The 16,848-nt window shown below is 44.0% G+C and overlaps 1 protein-coding gene across 1 annotated transcript in view; it reads right to left on the bottom strand.

Moving 5' to 3' along the window:
* The window catches only part of sema4gb (sema domain, immunoglobulin domain (Ig), transmembrane domain (TM) and short cytoplasmic domain, (semaphorin) 4Gb), a 34,869-nt gene that overhangs the window by 14,411 nt on the left and 3,610 nt on the right, over positions 1-16,848 (bottom strand). Inside the window, exons 2-6 of the mRNA XM_084342844.1 lie at positions 14,227-14,520; positions 2,104-2,252; positions 1,647-1,709; positions 1,215-1,313; positions 1,024-1,117 (exon numbers count right to left, since the gene is read on the bottom strand). Coding sequence (XP_084198970.1) covers positions 1,024-1,117; positions 1,215-1,313; positions 1,647-1,709; positions 2,104-2,252; positions 14,227-14,371 — 550 coding nt within the window. The 5' untranslated portion in view covers positions 14,372-14,520. The remainder of the gene's footprint in view (positions 1-1,023; positions 1,118-1,214; positions 1,314-1,646; positions 1,710-2,103; positions 2,253-14,226; positions 14,521-16,848) is intronic.

Raw genomic sequence — 16,848 nt, 5'->3', positions numbered from 1 at the left:
CAGTAACCTTTAAATAATTCATGTATTGCATATCAATTTTTTGCTCCCATGTAATATTTAATATGCTCTGAGGTTAGTTGCTGTCCACATCAAGTGACCCAGATGAGTTAGAAAAATAGTATATTATCATTAACTCTGCTAACAAGCAACATGAGCATTAACACACCGAAGTCGGCAGAGCTACTTCTGTGGGACCATCTCAGGAGCATGTGAATGCATGGTTAGCCTTTCACAGACACATAGCATGATAGCGTTGGCATTTAGCTCAGCTATATAACTGCCATACCTGCCAACCCTCCCTCAGTTTCCTCCTGGTGTCAATTCTCCTGTATTTCTCCCAAATTATGACACATTTTGACACCTTTTCCCCTTTGATTCTATTACGCCTCGTCCTCCGAATTCCCATTTCTCATATAAAGTTTTAAAGGAACGGGCATGTTTTTAAGAAAAATCTGCCTTGTCGATCATCACCATCGCGAGGCTGACAGAGATAGGGCAGCGTTGTGCACAAACTCTCCCAGGGCCAGAAGCAAAAAATGAATATATGAATAAAAACTGAAGAATATTGTATTTTTTGCCAGAGATTCACAAAAGTTCATGGCAGAGAATTATTCTGTATTCTTCTAGTGAACTCAAGGTGAGATTAGGTATTTAGTAAGTGTAGTAAGTCTTTTCATATTTTCATTGTCAGTCTCTGAAACTCAGATTTCTCTAGAGAGCCCCAGACGCCCTCTTTGGTTTTGAAATCCTCTGTATTTCTTTTTTTAATTTTTAAGGTTGGCAAGCATGTATGAAGCAGAGCAGGTCGCACGGCTACAGACTCTTTGTCTTTTTTGTAATGTTAACCATTTGCCTGTGGAAATCTTGCAGGTTTTTAAACATTGACTCTTTAGTCTAATATAGTTTGGGAGCTTTAGTCGCTTCTTTTTCCAGCAAAGACATGCTTCCCATCCGTGCTGCCGGCTTTGACTGCACTAACGAACTGTACGTACGATGGATCAAAAACAAGTCTGGGAGACATACCTACGAGGAGGCCGGTGTATCCCTTTGCTGGGTCATACGGACACCTGTCTCGTCCTTCCTCGAAGCCCGAGGTGAAGTTGAACCGCTCTGCATCCTCACAGAGAGAAAGGAGACAACACTCACTTCATCATTTCATTTTAGATCTCGTTTTAGTGGGAACTGTGCTGAAAGTAAATCACACGGGCTCTTACTACGTAAGCACAGAGAGGTCTGAAGGCGTTCGTTCCGCAGACGTACAGGTGAGTCTCATTGTACCGCTGCAGGAAGCGGATGTGATTGTAGCACTCAGTCTGCAGAGAACAGATGGAGAAAAACAGGCTATTTCTGGCTCCACAGAGAGAACACAGGCCAGTCGATGCACGTCACGTACAGGGGCTATTTCATGAGAATATTCAATGAATGAGTGCCATTTTTTTTAAACAATTAGTCTCTCAGGGTTTCAGGGAAAGTGGATTAAGAATCAATTAAAAGGATTATCCACTTAAGATGCCGTCAGAAGTGTTTCATTATGTTCTCCGGTAATAACTCAACAAACAAATAAAGACTTCAGACAGTTTCTCAAAAAGAAAAAGTGTGAATAATAATAATAATAACAATAAGAGAGAAGAGCTGCAGCCATGTACCTGATTGTCTCTGCCTTTGTTTAGACACTGCTTCTTCTGTTCAGGGGAAGCATCCCAATCAATCTGCAAACAATGGGGGGGGGATAGGGATGACTCAGTTCGCTCAATAAATAGAGATGGAAAAATAGATAAATAGAAAGATCTATGGAGAGAAAAGGGAAGAAAACAAGTGTGTGTATGATAGACAGGAAGAGAGAAAAGAGAAGGACACACACTTAATGTTCTGGCAGCGTCACTGAGCTCTGACTCTCTTCAGTAACCCTTGAATAAACGCCTGGCGCATTTAATCCGATATCCATAAAATTGGAGGAACACAATGGGTTTTTGCTCAATCTGCTTAAGGCTATTATTAGTTTGTCCTCCTTCAACACTTGAGAAACGGGAGAAAACTTGCGAAATCTGGCTTGCTGCGGCAACTACGTGGCGATGTCGTGGCTCGCGGCGTCTCGACACTCACCGTGAGGTTTCCGGGTGTGGAGATGTTGGAGGTGTTGAGTGCGTACAGCGCTCCTCTGCCTCCCACGTACAGCAGCCCGGACGCCTCCTCCAGCAGCAGGGTGCTGTAGTTCTGGGACGAACCGGTGAAGCGGGTGCTGCCCAACAGACCTGCAAATATACAACACACATGACCTCATATTGATTTGAGTTTCTTTTTTTGTAATGGTCAAAAATGTGAAGTGCACTGGTGGTCTGGGGTTTAGGCTATGCACCTCGTGTCAACAGTTAGGAAGGCCACTTCCTGTTTCAACATGACGATTCCTGACAATCCCGTGCACAAAACCAGGTCCATTTGTGGGACATGATGCGAATCAATCATCAGGTATTTAGTTCACCAGAAAAAGAGTCCTTCTCATCGGGTTATTTCATCTCTAAATAGTTTCTCCCAGACGGTTTGTTGAACAGAACCATCTGGAGAATGTCGTCCTTGAAAACAGTTTGGAAAAGGGCAGGAACCGAACCAATCAGATCAACAGAAGGAGAATCTGTCAGACTTCCTACGTTTACAGGACTTGCACTGGGAACGCAGCGGTACGACATTAGAGCTAATCAGAGGAAAAGGGCCGCCATGTGAATATGGTCTACTGGTTGACATCTCATCAACATCCTCCCAATTAGCAAACGCTCCCCATAGTACGTCTTTCCAACGAAACTCGCGCCGACGTCTACAAGACACTTGGGAATCATATTTGCACCAGAATTCCCGACAGAACCACGCAGGGCATAAACATAAACACTTCTGTCTCGACTTCACACTCATCGTAGACTCTGCACAGCCTGAACATGCTTAGCGTGACTACATGATGGTGAGACTCGACAACAGATCTGGGAGACAGGGGCGTCGCCGGAGGGATTGCTGAGAGGACTGTTGAGAATGTGGGGATGGGGGCACAGGGGAGGTGAAATTTTAGGGCATTCAGCAGGAATCGTGCCCTAGTAATGCCAAATCGCATCAGCAGCACTGCCACAGCATCATCACTCGCTGAGTGAGTGTAAGTGTGTGTGTGTGTGTGTGTGAATGGGGGTGATGGAGGAGGGAGGTTCATACAATAAGTGGGGCAAATTAGGGTTAGCTCTGTCTCTGAATATGTGTTAGGGTTCTTTTGTCCTTTTGTAATTTAGATGATTATTTATTCAGATTATTAGATTATTTATCCGTCGCCACATATAGTAACTGGCTGAAACTGAATCTGTGAACGCAGTTCGCTGTAGCACCTCAGAAATGAGGGCAGGTTGCTCTGCTGCTGTGAGGCAACAAAAATGAGGGCATTGTTATTTTTTTTTTCTTTTTCTGTGGATGTGGAAGATCTCCTGCTGAAGTAGGTTTACAGAGCACGGCTGCTAGAGCAGATTAATGTCTTATTAAATCTGACATAACTGCACATGCAGTAAGAGCAGCTGTCATCAGAGAGCAACAGAATAAGCGGAGGTATCGACAGTGTTACACTGAGGAATATGAGTCAGCAGAGAGCAGATGGGCTTATTAATCGCCACACATCCTCTCCACCTCCCTCTCCTTCTCTTTCCTTCTGTTGTGAGCTGATGGCAGCATGTCCAGGCTCTGAGTATTAAAACAACCTATATTTGTCACCGACCAAATCGATTTACTGTGGTGTGAGGTCCCGACACGTCGCGGTTAATAATTTGTCCTCCTGTTCATTGCTCGTCTGACGGAGCGAGAAAGGCGTGGAAAGGCAAAGTGCAGCCGGGAGGTCCAGGGGATCACAGTGTAACAGCTGCAAGTGTATAGATGATTACCCAGCAATGAGAGATGAAGTATTTTATATTTCACCGTTCATAAAAATGTTTTTAGATCAGGGTCAGTGGCAATAGGCTACAGACAGAAAACAAGCATTTTCATTCAATCTTTATTTATACAGGGTGTTTTTTTCCCAAAAGACGCTGAGACCTTCTTGTTGTGAGGCAACAGCACTAACCATTGCACCACCATGCTTGCAATTTAAAAAGCTTACCTTAATCTGATAATTGTTGCAGCCCTAGCTACCATCATTGGAGCACGTTAAATATTTACTTACATGTCACTTTAAATCATTTATTATGTGCATGTTAAGAGTTAACACAGAAAGGGACCCAAATGCAAGACACGAGGAGGCAGGCAGGTAAACGAAGAAAAAAAAGACGAGCTTTAATAACAAAGCGTATAAAAGGCGCTCGACAAATGGCTGGCAGCAAAATGAAACAAAAACAGAGGGAACAGGCAAAGCCAAGGATTAAGAAGTCTAAAAATGACAAAAACTTAAGAAGAAGCACTGGGAACACGAGGAACGCAAGACAGGAAAGCAGGAGATGCATCCAACAACAGACAAACTGACAAAGAGTACGAGAAAAACACGGGCTTACATAGAGACGGACTAATTAACAAACCAAACACTGGTGAACAGGGGAAAAGCAGGAAAAGGACAAAGGGAGGAAGCGAAAAGCAAAACATGACACATCCAGAGAGAACAACAAAATAAAACAGGCAACACCTCAACGTCACTCCACACTTTCACTGTACCGAAGAGGACAAACGTCAGAGATCAATGTTTTTCTTATTTCACCACCTGCCTTCTCTGGAAACGTGACGCTTCCTCTCTCTTAGCACAGAGGATTACAGTATTTACACTACTGACTCAAAATTAATGGTTTCAGGACTGATGTTTAAAATGCTGTATTTCTTAAATGTCACTGCTCTCAGAAAGCACAGAGTCGATGTTTTTGTAACTTTTTCGAGAGGGTTTCCTTCAACAGGGCTGATATGTGCAGTGCTATTCTTCCCAGCTGTCATGCATATAATCAGCCTGACGGGCCTGACAGAGCCGGTATGATAATAAGCTAATTATTGACCAATGAGAGGCTCCCTGTGGTTGTCTGGCTGTCAGTGATAAAACCAGTAAGAGAAGGCTGGCAGGGAGGAAGGTGGGCAGTAAAGAAAAGACTGCAGTCTCTAGCCCGGTCTTCTGTCATCACCCAGCGTGTCCATGTGACAGTTAGACAAGCGTCTCGTCATGTGGGGAGGAAAAAGCCTCGCATGTGATGTTGGGGAAACTCTAAACAGTTTACATCGTGTTGTATTACGCAAGAACAAACCGCGCTGGGAGACTCGCTGTCATCCTCTTTATCATCACTGTGCATTAGAGCATGGGAAGTATCAGTAAGGCTGAAGATGAGATAATAGAGGTGATAGAGAGTCCAGATACATAACATCAACAAGACTCAAAGCTCATCTTTTATTATTTATTTATAACCTCTGCTAAGGATTTTTTGTTTTTACCCGAGTCCGATGGAGGATGAGTCTCAGCCCAGAATAGACCCCATTAACTTTTGGTGCAGATCCAGATAACAGGACAGATTGAGGACTTTTTTTCTTAGTTTCTAGACGTTTTCATACATTTCTCTGGGAATAATCAAACATCGGACATATTTAGGTAGTGTAATGATGTGGGTTTTTTGGTTTGTTGATTTCCTGTTTTATTTTGGAGTTATCTCCTCTTGTGTCTTCCTGCCCATCTGTGTTCCTGTGCTCCTCCCCAGTCTGACTGTTCCCCCACACCTGTCTCACATCAGCCTCGTTAGCAGTGGCCTGTTTCCAGTGTCCCTCCACCTGCAGCTCATCCTCCGTGTTAGTTTAGTTTGTATTTAAGCCTGTGTTGTTCCCTCACTCTTTGTTGGTTCGTCTGTTCTGTTTCCACATGTCGCCTTTGTTCCTGCCTGCTTTCCCCAAGCTTCTGGTTTGTTCTTCTGACACCTGTCTCACATCAGCCTCTTACGTCTCGTTGTTCGTTTTTTTTTTTTGAAGCTTTTCTTATGAGGCAGCAAATCTTGGAAACAATGGCAGCAATTTAACTGCGAAACAGCTGATGGTGAACAGGGGTTGCCAACTACGAGAGCCAGTCCACGAGTCAGTTTTAATGTTAACGTTTTGATAACCGGCCGCAGTCAGTGTGGAGTATGTAGTCGTTCGCATGAGCTGTTCTCAAGAAAGCTGCCGGACCAATACTAGAGGCCAAGCAATCGGACAGGCACTTTTTAAACGGGCATTGCACTAGTACTAGTTCTAGTATAATCTGTGCTGTGTTTGTGTTGCTTTCAGTATCAAAGTTCACTTCGCAACCTAAACTTTCTAAAAACTGTCGCTGCTGCATCCCAGAGGCGACGATAGCTAAAAACTTATGTAACTCCCGACAAAATCCACAGATCTGTGACTGTCACCTATTATTGCTCATCTGAGCCAGCCTCAGATTTGAGCGAGCAATGAGCGGCTCCTCCGACACAGCCAAAGGTCAGGACACGCCGGGGGAGGGATTCATCTGAAGGATGGGAGCCTCTGGCAGGGAGTCACGCAGCGGGGCGCCCTCTCTACTCTACCACACACAGGTGCACACACATAAAAGGGGTGCGCACACACTGAACCGAATCTAGATGAGGGATGTGTTCCGATGAGCAACAGCGATGTCACAGCGTGCAAAACAAAACATAACCCTCATCACGGGAGCACTGCATATTCACCGAGATCACGTTTAGAGAGTTATGCAAACACAATGGCGGCCCAAGGCAATGTAAAGAGCCCACTACATGTGAGTCATCCAAGAGCGAGCAAAAAGCCTTGGTTTCTATCTTACAAAAATAGTGACTGCATGATATAACAAGCACGCTGCTGATGAGAAGGACCACAGTGACGTACAAAATGTCCCCGGCCCCAAGGCAGCAGAGGCAGAGCGACCTTGATCTCAGACCTGGCATGGTCAGACTGTGTGTTGTTTAATGCAGGCGACGCTGACTTGTTGGCTCGTTTTTCAAAACACCCGACGCCCCCTCAATCTTTTGGAGAGCGAACCTGTGCTTACTTTAGTCTGGAAGTAAATTGGCTGAAATCACAGCTGTGCTGTAAAATCAGCTGTATGTGAGACATGCGAAAACATTTACACGGCACGAAGGAGAAGCTCTACGTACGAATTTAACCACCTACATGAAGCTAGTTCAAAGTGCATTTTCACAAACTTCCTCCAAACTTTCTGATCTGAATCCACTTTCAACAGGACGACATTGCTGTTTCAAAAAAGTTATGTTTTTTTATCTTTTACAATGCAGCGGTTAAAGTTTGGTTTGGTTAAGCCTGACAGCCTGACCGACAGATGTAATACATAATCTTGCCTTTTTAGAGATGTTTTGTGTTCTTCAGTTCGACAGATATCACGATGTACTGTAGATTATTGTCTTGCAATGTGTCCATTATCACAGAATCGCTGTATCGGGATACTATCAATGTCATGAGCAACATATCGTGAATTGGAAACTACTGAGTTGAGTTAGAGCCTCCTTTCACGTTACATGCACTCATTTGATCCACCGTTAATATAAACATATTGATTAGTGCAGCTTAAAGATAGAAACCTAATCCAATTGATAAAAAAACAGAAATTTCCAACAGCTCAAACATTTTTATCAGCGTTAGCACGGCCATGAATATACCCAGTAAATTAGCAACAGACCCATGTTGATTTGATTTACTCTACCCCGAAGCCACTGTTTTGTATGCCCACACACATACACACATGCGCGCGCACACACACACACACACACACACACACACACACACACACACACACACACACACACACAGAACCTTGTGCTTTGCAGTGAAATCAATAAAGGAAAGTCAACAGAGCGCTGAGGTGTGCCAGAAGCCTCTCAGCCCACTGGCTGGTTTCTATTTACTGTTGTCGTCCTGTATGCAGATGTGTGCATGTGTATGTCTGCGTGTGTGTGTGTGTGTGTGTCTGTGTGTGTGTGTGTATCTTAAGCAGACCTGTTTCTGTGCATGTTCAGAGTACACTGTTCAATAAGGGTAAGAGGAGGTCAGATCAACTGCCCCTCAGAAACATCTGTCGGGTTTCCTCTGGGTACTATACACACACACACACACACACTTCACAGTTATTTCAACCTTCATCTGTCTCCTGAAGACGAGTGAAGACATTTCTGTCAGTGACTCAGAGGATCTGACGAGTGTGTGTTGTGTGTTTGAGTCTCAACGCTGAGCCGTCACAGGTGGCTCGTCCAGAATGTGTTCGCTCACGCTCAGACATTTCTGTAATCCTCCATGTGGGGCCCACGATGATAGTAAATCCACTGTATGTTTGTGCGTGTGTGTGTGTGTGTTTACCACAGTCATCAGAGTGTGTGACTTTCCTGTGTGACTCACTGATCACTAGACACACTATGAAGGCCATGTGACACACACACACACACACACACACACACACACACACATACACACACACGTGCTTACAAAACGATTTGGGAACAAACGCTAGAAGGGAAGACTGACTTAACTTCTTTGGACAGTGTCAGAAGTGTCCGTTGTTGACTTTATCACATTATATAAGTATCTCTTCACTTCTTTAACAGGCTCAAGAGTCAACGAACATGACTATGTATCATTATGTAAGCAATGATAAACAACTGGGTGCCCGGGTATATGAAAATACGAGGCAGAGGATGCGAGGAAGAGTCTTGTTTCCTCTGTTATTACTCAGTCTATTATTTTCTTTATCGGGACATCTCCTGTGTATTTTCATGCTCATACCACTGCCAATTACTACAGGCAGATACAGAAGCTGTGTCATTGGTCAAACAAACTAATAGCAGAATGTAATTGTGTGTTTGTTGACTCATCGGAGAAAGAAAGCACAGCTGGTACCAGTGTATCAATACTGCAGAAAATGAGTATTGAAACAACTTAGCTAGGGTTAAAAGTTGTTCTAGAAACATTTTTTGTTATACTTGGAGAAAACCTCTTGACACCTCGAAAGAAAGAAAAAAATCCAGTAACTGTGGCTGTTACAGGCCTTTATTAAGTCCATCCAGTCGTCTTATTGTGCTTCCAGCTGCCGATGTGCTGCGTTCACAGTACACAGCCTGCTCTTTAGCAGCTAGCTAACTCAGTAGCACAAAGCACACAGCCCCTGAACCAAAAAACAAGTGAGCAGCAATGGCAGTGACATATCGCGCTCAGCTGGTAACCAAGTACCCCAAAGCACACAGTCCCTGAGCCCAATAAAAGAGCCACTGCAGCAGCAACAAGACTCCTGTAGTGGCTAACGTTAGCACAAAGCACACAGCCCCTGAGCTGAGCAGAGCCGCAGCGGCAATAGCCCACACACCCAGACTAACTGTCATGCTTGGTAGTCTTTCCGGACTGACTTACATTTGTGTCGGCTGTTTTGCCTGTTTATATATTTAATGGTCTAAACAGCTAAGCGAGCTGAACGTAGTGAACTAGCTGCTAATACATCGCCCAGCTGAGAGCTGCAGGGCATTCTGTCACAATCTGTAGTCTGGCAGTGTGCGTTGTGTTTTGGAGTGGCTCTGAAGGGAAGAGGTGGGATTTTTTCGGTTGGATACTTTCAGCTTGCTTTTGATGGTTTCTAGATCCTTACCAGCCCCAGCTTCTGAATCAATATTTTTGACAACACTATTCCCCATTAAGCTGGATAATCCACAGCGACTATTTCTTCATCAGAAGGTGGATACATTTTAAACTGTTCACAGTTTCTGTGGTTTGGGGTTTCCTCCATCTGGTGCTTTTTGACACCAGACAGAAAGTGTGAACTGTGAGGTGCAGGAAAGGTGCTGTTATTGTTTTTGACTGTGGCTGCTTGTTTATTCATCACTCTGCTGCCAGTGTCGGCGCTCTGTTTGTTTGGGTCGATTCTGGATCGGGTCAAATTATCCTCAGGTAGCTTGTTCCTGAGTGTGGATGACTGATGGAAGTTTAGGTGTTTCAAATCAAGACCTATTTCACCAAGAAATTTAATTCCAAAAAAGTTACGATGCTTTATGTGAAACAAAATAAAAAACATGTGATAATTTTCTCATCCATTTTGACATATACTCAACCGAAAGCAGCCAATTTTCACCAGGAATCTTGTGGTTTAAGAAAAATATGAACTTCCTCCTCAGTTGTGTGATGAATAAAGTTGTCAGCCGCTGTCAGACGGATCGCTTGTTAAGCGTCACGTCAAAGAGGCAGCGTTGTGTTTACCGCAGTCTTACACAGACACAAACACAGTACCTTTTCCAAAAGCTTGTGACGGATCCAAAACTTTCGTAGGACTTTGTTCAACCAGGGAGACTGCAGAGCGAGATGAAAGACAGCCAAGACTTTCATGTCATGAAAGAAAGCCAACTGCGCATTCAACACACAAAATAGTCCCCGTGTTATTTCGGGTCTTGCTGGATGCTATCAGTGAATCAATAATAAGAAACTGTCAGAATCACAGATCAGCACAATCAGAGGGGAGTAAGATCAAAGTACCGCGGAGGTCTCAGTAGATTTAAAGGGTCCAAGGGATGAAATGTCACCACAGAGAGAGAAATAAAAAGGGTGAAAACAAATGATGTTAACGTGGTGCAACAACGCTCTCACACAGCTGAGATACACATTTAACAGCTTCAGTCAAAGCTGAGATAATGTGAGAAAATCATCAGTGTTTTCTGTGTTCAATACACAGCAGATGCAGCTGTTAAAGCTCTTTTGCAAAGACGATAATAGACTTGGCTGAACAGTAAATTGGTGACCATGAGTGTCCTGTCTCCTTGAAGCTGTAATTACCACACTGGATGAAGAAAAAGTCTTCATCTACAAGAAAAAGCATCAAGTCGGCAGGGTTTATTACCTCTACCACAGTAATAATAGTGCTAACCTTAAAAAATCCTACTACCAAGGCCTCTTCTGCCATCTCAGCTTGTCAAAGCAGCGACAAACGACTTACAGTGCATCAATATTTCACAACTACATTACTTCAGGTCTGGTTGGCAGAGGCAAGAAAGAGTTCAGAACACAGTCAAGCTTTAATCTCACCTCTGGGAGACAAAAACAGCCACCCCGTCTCGACACAACGTAAGTTGAGTCGTCAGATTTGCTCATTAAAGCTTCACACAGACACTGGAGACTGAAGTTACAACTGATTATGTTCATAGACAATGAATCTGCTGATTATACCCTCAGTTAACTGATTATTTGTGTGTCTTTGAAATGTGATTAAACTTTGGAGAATCTCTGCAGTTTCTCACAGTCTAAGGTGACATCTTAAAATGTCTTGTTTCGTCCAACCAGTTGTCCAAAACACACAAATATCTGGTTCTTTAGCTGCTTAATGCTCCACTTTGTTCAGCAGCCAATTGCTAACTTTGTCTGTTTGCAGTTTGCTGCTGGACAGGTAGTTTAAAGATGTTTTCCATGAGCTGAAAGACACTAAAACGCTCTGAAGCTGCAGAGTGATTTAATATAATAATATTGATTAATGCAGCTTTATGTAGTGGATGAGAATACTTAATACTACCACTTCTTACAGGCTAGAAAAGTAGAACGTTTATTGATGAAATGTTACAGCTGTTAGGTCCTCGTTCCTTCTATAGAGGGTCGTCCCTTGATATTTCCACAGTGCATAAAGTCATCTGATGTCATTCTCCATCTTTTAAGTCTGATCTTCCTCTGATACATGATGTCCTTGTACTCCTACACATGCAAGCCTTCTGCAAAGCATACTGTAAATTAATGAGCGCCCCCACACCCAAGCTGAGAAACATAATATAAATCCTCCCACGGTGTCTCCCATAGGTAGTGACACCCACGTATAACATCCATCCTATTTCCATATACCGCTCTGCAGACACGTCTTCATTTATGAGTCTTAGCTTGCCCGTCTCCATCCCGGCTGGAGACACATGTGTCACCACAGGGAGACCGACTGTGTGCAGATTTTACATGATGTGACTAAATGCATGCCCAAACAGCCCTCTCCCCACACACACACATGCACACACACATGCACACACTGTACTCTGATGAAACGCATGCTGACACACGTGCACATCCTGCACTCTCACATGCACTCCCCTGATGATTAGAAAGTAGGTCAAGGACAAGTTTCTACGAGGGCAAAGAGAAAAATAAAATCTGTGATGAGAGAGTGACTCTGGCTGCCGCACAGAAAAGTGGCCACAGCGAGCTCGAGTATGTATGATTTATAATCTGAGGCGGACTCAGAGATGTGTAAATAAATAGCCAGAGGCACTGCAGAATAGAAAATGAGATCTGTCCACGAGGTGCTTACAAACTTACTTAATGAGGCCTAATGAGTTATACCCCCAACTAATGGACCCTTCTGAGTTAATCGACTGTGTCCTTTTCGTTTGGTTGACAATTAACTGCTAGGATACTAGTAACCAGTCCAGAGCTGCCTGTCAGATCCCTTTGGATGCAGTGAAAACCTCCTCAATAGCAGCTTTAAAAGTAGTGCCATGTTCAGCATTTGTGTATTTCTCAGTGCTGCAGGGTCTGCCGTAAATACTTCTTCCTAAATATTCTCCACAGCACAACAAATCAGCTCATTGTGCAGCCAAACTCAGACCTTTAAGGGAGAATATTCACATGATTTCCTCTCCCTCCCTCCCTCCCTCCCTCCCTCCACCAAACTGCATTCATTTTTCCAACAATTCCTCTCAGGCAGCAAACAAACACAAAAAAGCGGCTCCTCCTCATCTCTCTTCCCAAGTTATTGTGATTCAGAACGTCAAGCAGCGTCTTCGAAAACATCGTCTCACACTGCAACACTCTCATGACATTGCACCGGAGAGAGCTCAGCTGGCAACAGAGCCGGCCCTGTTCACTCCACCCCTCCTCTAATAATACTCGTCCTCAGAGGGATGAAGAGGAGCGGACAGAGGGGTGGAGCGGAGTGGAGGTAAGAGCGCAGCCGTCCGATCGGCCTGCCGGTGCTGGAGTGCCCCTCTCGCTGCAGCTGCAGTGGAAGCCTCTGCCGCAGTGATGAGGAGCGAGGAGGAGAGAGGGAGGGGAAAGGTGAGCTCGTGGCAAGCAAGGAGGAAGGTGCGGATGATGTGTGTAAACACACACTCTGAGCCAAAATACACCTATTCAGCAGTATTTTCTGCACGGACACTAATCAGATCTACCGTGCTCAGGTCCTCTTTTATGGGGGCCTCTTGTCTATTGTTTCATTAGAAGTGTTTGCTGAGGCGTGTGATCTAGGACAGGGCTTGAGAGAGGCGATTAATAACTCTGAGCATGAAGGAGCTGTCTTCGGGGCCAACTTCGAAAACTGTGCCACTTCTTTAACAGGCAGGGGAGGAAGGAGCATCAAATAAGGACAGCGAGGTGAGCGTCTGGTGGGCTCGCACACGTGTGTTTGCGCTGGATACATCTGGAATAGGGGTTTTCAATGTGTGACACTGTGGCCTCCCTCCGTCCCCTCCCAGCATTATTATTTATTGACTTACTTCTTTTTGGGGGATAATCATGAGACATGTTTTGCATTTTCAGTTCCCGTAAATCTTTGGGGAATGTGATCAGAAAGCATAATGTCGTCATGGATTCAAAAAGTTACACTGTGAGCTACAACTTCAGCCCGGTTACTTTTAAGGGCCTATCACACCAGCAACCATCACGATAACAACTACAACGATAATGATGTGCGAATCCTCACTGATGAGAGATAACGTTCTGTGAACGGTGGCACCAAGGACGCTCTGTGAGCTCCAGCTGTGTTTGGCAGCTTAGGAAAATGGATATTTCATGACTAGCTACGGAAAAAAATAAGGATATGTTTTATGAAGTTTGGAGAATCAAACACTCTTTCAATCTTTTGAAGACAAATTTAATCATATATATAATAAACAAATTATCCTGGCGACTCTCAAAGAGAACATCAGTATGGACAAAACAACTTCAGAGACCCCATCAGCACCAAAGAACGCTTGCTAGTATCTCTCAAGTAACATTTTTAAGTGTAATTTGCAGCCTGATATAAGATAAGGTCTGTGTTCTGTAGTGTTGAGGACTCCTTTCTATGGTTTCCAAGCAGATTTATTCATATTTATTCACAATGGACATTGGAGGTGACGATATTTCAGAAAGGGTATGTCAGACTGAATCTCAAAATACGTTTATCATGTCTGTGTTTTAGATTTGAATGATTTATGATAAGAAGAAGTAGATCCTTTTTAAATAAACTGGCATAAATACTGCAACACATGACATATTGTGTCTGCCCCTCACCTTTGGAGAAGACAGTAGTCCTGGGAGTGACATCCAGGTCCAGGGACGGGCTGAAGGGGAAGGCCCACAGCTGTGACAGCCTGGCGAGGAGCGTGAGGAGCAGCAGCAGGAGCAGGAACGGCTGGACTGACCTCTGGTCTCCCATGTTTAACACACAGACCTGGTCCAAGCTCAGCCTCGGTTGCAATTTGTCAAACACACAAACTCTGAGAGAAATCTGTGAGAAATGTGTATCTTCAGGCCCAGCAGCAACAGACGGAGGCTCTTTGATTATCCTTCAGCTGAGAACACACTCTGCGAAGAGAAGGAGAAAAACCATGTTTGTAACTAAAAGAGAAATTATCCAGCGTAGCAAGCTAGACACTGTTGTCCTGAGGTGGTACTGGAGTTCAGAGAGATCAATTAAAAACAAAATGAACGTTACAGAACAAACACTCTTCTACCTGAGGGGAAACGCTTAATGTTTTAGTAATAGTTAAGCGTGTTAAAAGTCAGTGGCAGAAGAAGTGCGCAGATCATTTACCTAAGTAAATGTACTAATAGAGCAAAGTAAACATACTTCATAACAAGTAAAATACCTTTCTTCTAGCTAGCTAGCTTCTAACTAGCTAACAGCAGCTCCACAGCAGTTGGCGGTTACTTTAGCAACAAAGCTACATATGTGCTAATTAAAGACAAAGAAAATGGGAAGTATGAGGAGTATGTCAGAATTGCACATGAGGACAGTACTCGACTAAATGTACTCAGTTACTTCTCACCTAAGTTGCACACATTAGTTGGCGGGAAACACCTTTGACGGGTTGTGGGTGCACAGAGCTTTTTCAGAGATCAACAGAGAGCTGGACTTACTCCTCTAATCTGCCCTTAATGTCCCTAATGTTTAACAGGAACCGACACTAATGACGTCTTATATTATATTTCAAAACATCCACGGCTAACTCTGCTGAAGAGACATCACGTGTGAACTTTCTTGCCTCCTTGACAGCATGAGCAGAAAATTACTTTCTGCTACGCACCATCACTCTCTGATTACAACCAATTAGGCAAAGTGAAAGACAGAGGTGCTGTTACATAAAATGCCATCTAAAAAGTTTAGGGAGTTAAATAATGTGCCCCTGTGATGCGATATTGCAACACACAGCTCCATCTCTTAATTAGCCGTGTGCACACTGGAGCAGCATGACGGATAATCTACAGATTAGGCCCCGTGCCATCAGCACAATCTCCGCCTGGCTGCCCGCTCTCTGGCTCCGTCGCTGATCAAAGGGTCAACACTGTGAATCCCACTCCGCCGCATTGTGACACTGGAGAATTCACGGTTTTAATCTCCACGGCTGCTGCTGCTAATCACTCGCAGTATGAAGCACAATGAGGCTAATGACCTCTCCGTTAGCAGTTTGGGGTGCTAAGCTTTGAAATCAACCCATAAGATGACAAAGTGTGAGATGAGAAGGGTAAGAGTTAGTGATGGTGCAGGGATCCTCTCCCCTTTGCGCTCATCCAGAGCTATTTCATGTCTGCCTTTAATATAATCCATGCTATTGCTTCACAAAACCTGTTATTGCTGTGTTACCTAACTCGTACTGAAGAGTCCAAAAGATGTTTAAAACTGGATTCATGAGTTTTACTAAACTAGGTTAAAGGTGAGGAACTGAGGTTTGTCAGCATGGCAAATAGTCTGAAGGCCGAGTGATACATTTGTCAAACTACTGGTCCAAAGGTCAAAAATGATCACACTAAAATGGTGGAAGTAGAAACTGTAAATACAGCAGAAATCCATCTTAGATGTACAAAAATGGTACGAGTTTCAGTTAGGACTGTGAGCTCACAAAGAAAAAGATCATGCTAGTGTCTTTGTGTGGCGATTTTTCTTTCTAGGTGGGGACCCAAACTTTTGCATACGCCGCCTTTCCTGTCAGAAGATGGAGGGGGGAACAGTGTTTCAACATTTGTAAGCGTGAAACCACTGCATGTTTATGATGAGATGGGACATTGAGCCACTGTATCAGATTTTGTGCAGCTCCTTCTGGAGCCACAAAAGCAGCAGTGCTCCCCAAGACCTGTAAACAGACTTTTATGTTTAAAAGTTCCCCTTTAATATTGCAACTGAGGCAAGAGCAACATAGCAACAGAACAACATGGCAACATAGCAGCATGAGTCTTGTTTGATGACTGTCTCCCAAACCACCGTCTGCCAAATCTGAGGGCCGCAGATCCACCAGCGAACAGCTCATTAATGTGGTTTTGTCAGCTGCTGCCCTCATGTAACACACAGCAAACACAGCATTGTTTCAACACATCTGCAGTTGCGTCGTGTATGTATACTGGTCTACAGGAGCTGGCAAGCACGTTGACAACACTGATGAAAGCTTGGAAGCTCCAGGAGGGGAAAGGTAAACACATCTGCCTTGGCACTGGCACGACCGACGTGTCATGCATGATGGGAGAAGAGAGAAATCGAACAAAACAGCAGGCTGCGTCTCAAACACAGTCAGTTTTCTTAATGTTTATTGATCCACGGGGCTGGTTTTGCCACAGATCTATGGACGTTTAAGCCTAATATCAGTGCAATAAAGAGGTTTGCAGAGTATGATAAAGCTGTTTTCTTTATGAGCCCTTGTC

This window comes from Pagrus pagrus (genome assembly GCF_965226575.1).
Source record: "Pagrus pagrus genome assembly, chromosome: 21".
In the NCBI taxonomy this organism is placed as follows: domain Eukaryota; kingdom Metazoa; phylum Chordata; class Actinopteri; order Spariformes; family Sparidae; genus Pagrus; species Pagrus pagrus.
The sequence above is the reverse complement of the archived record's forward strand: the minus strand, read 5'-3'. Positions and strand labels throughout refer to the sequence as shown.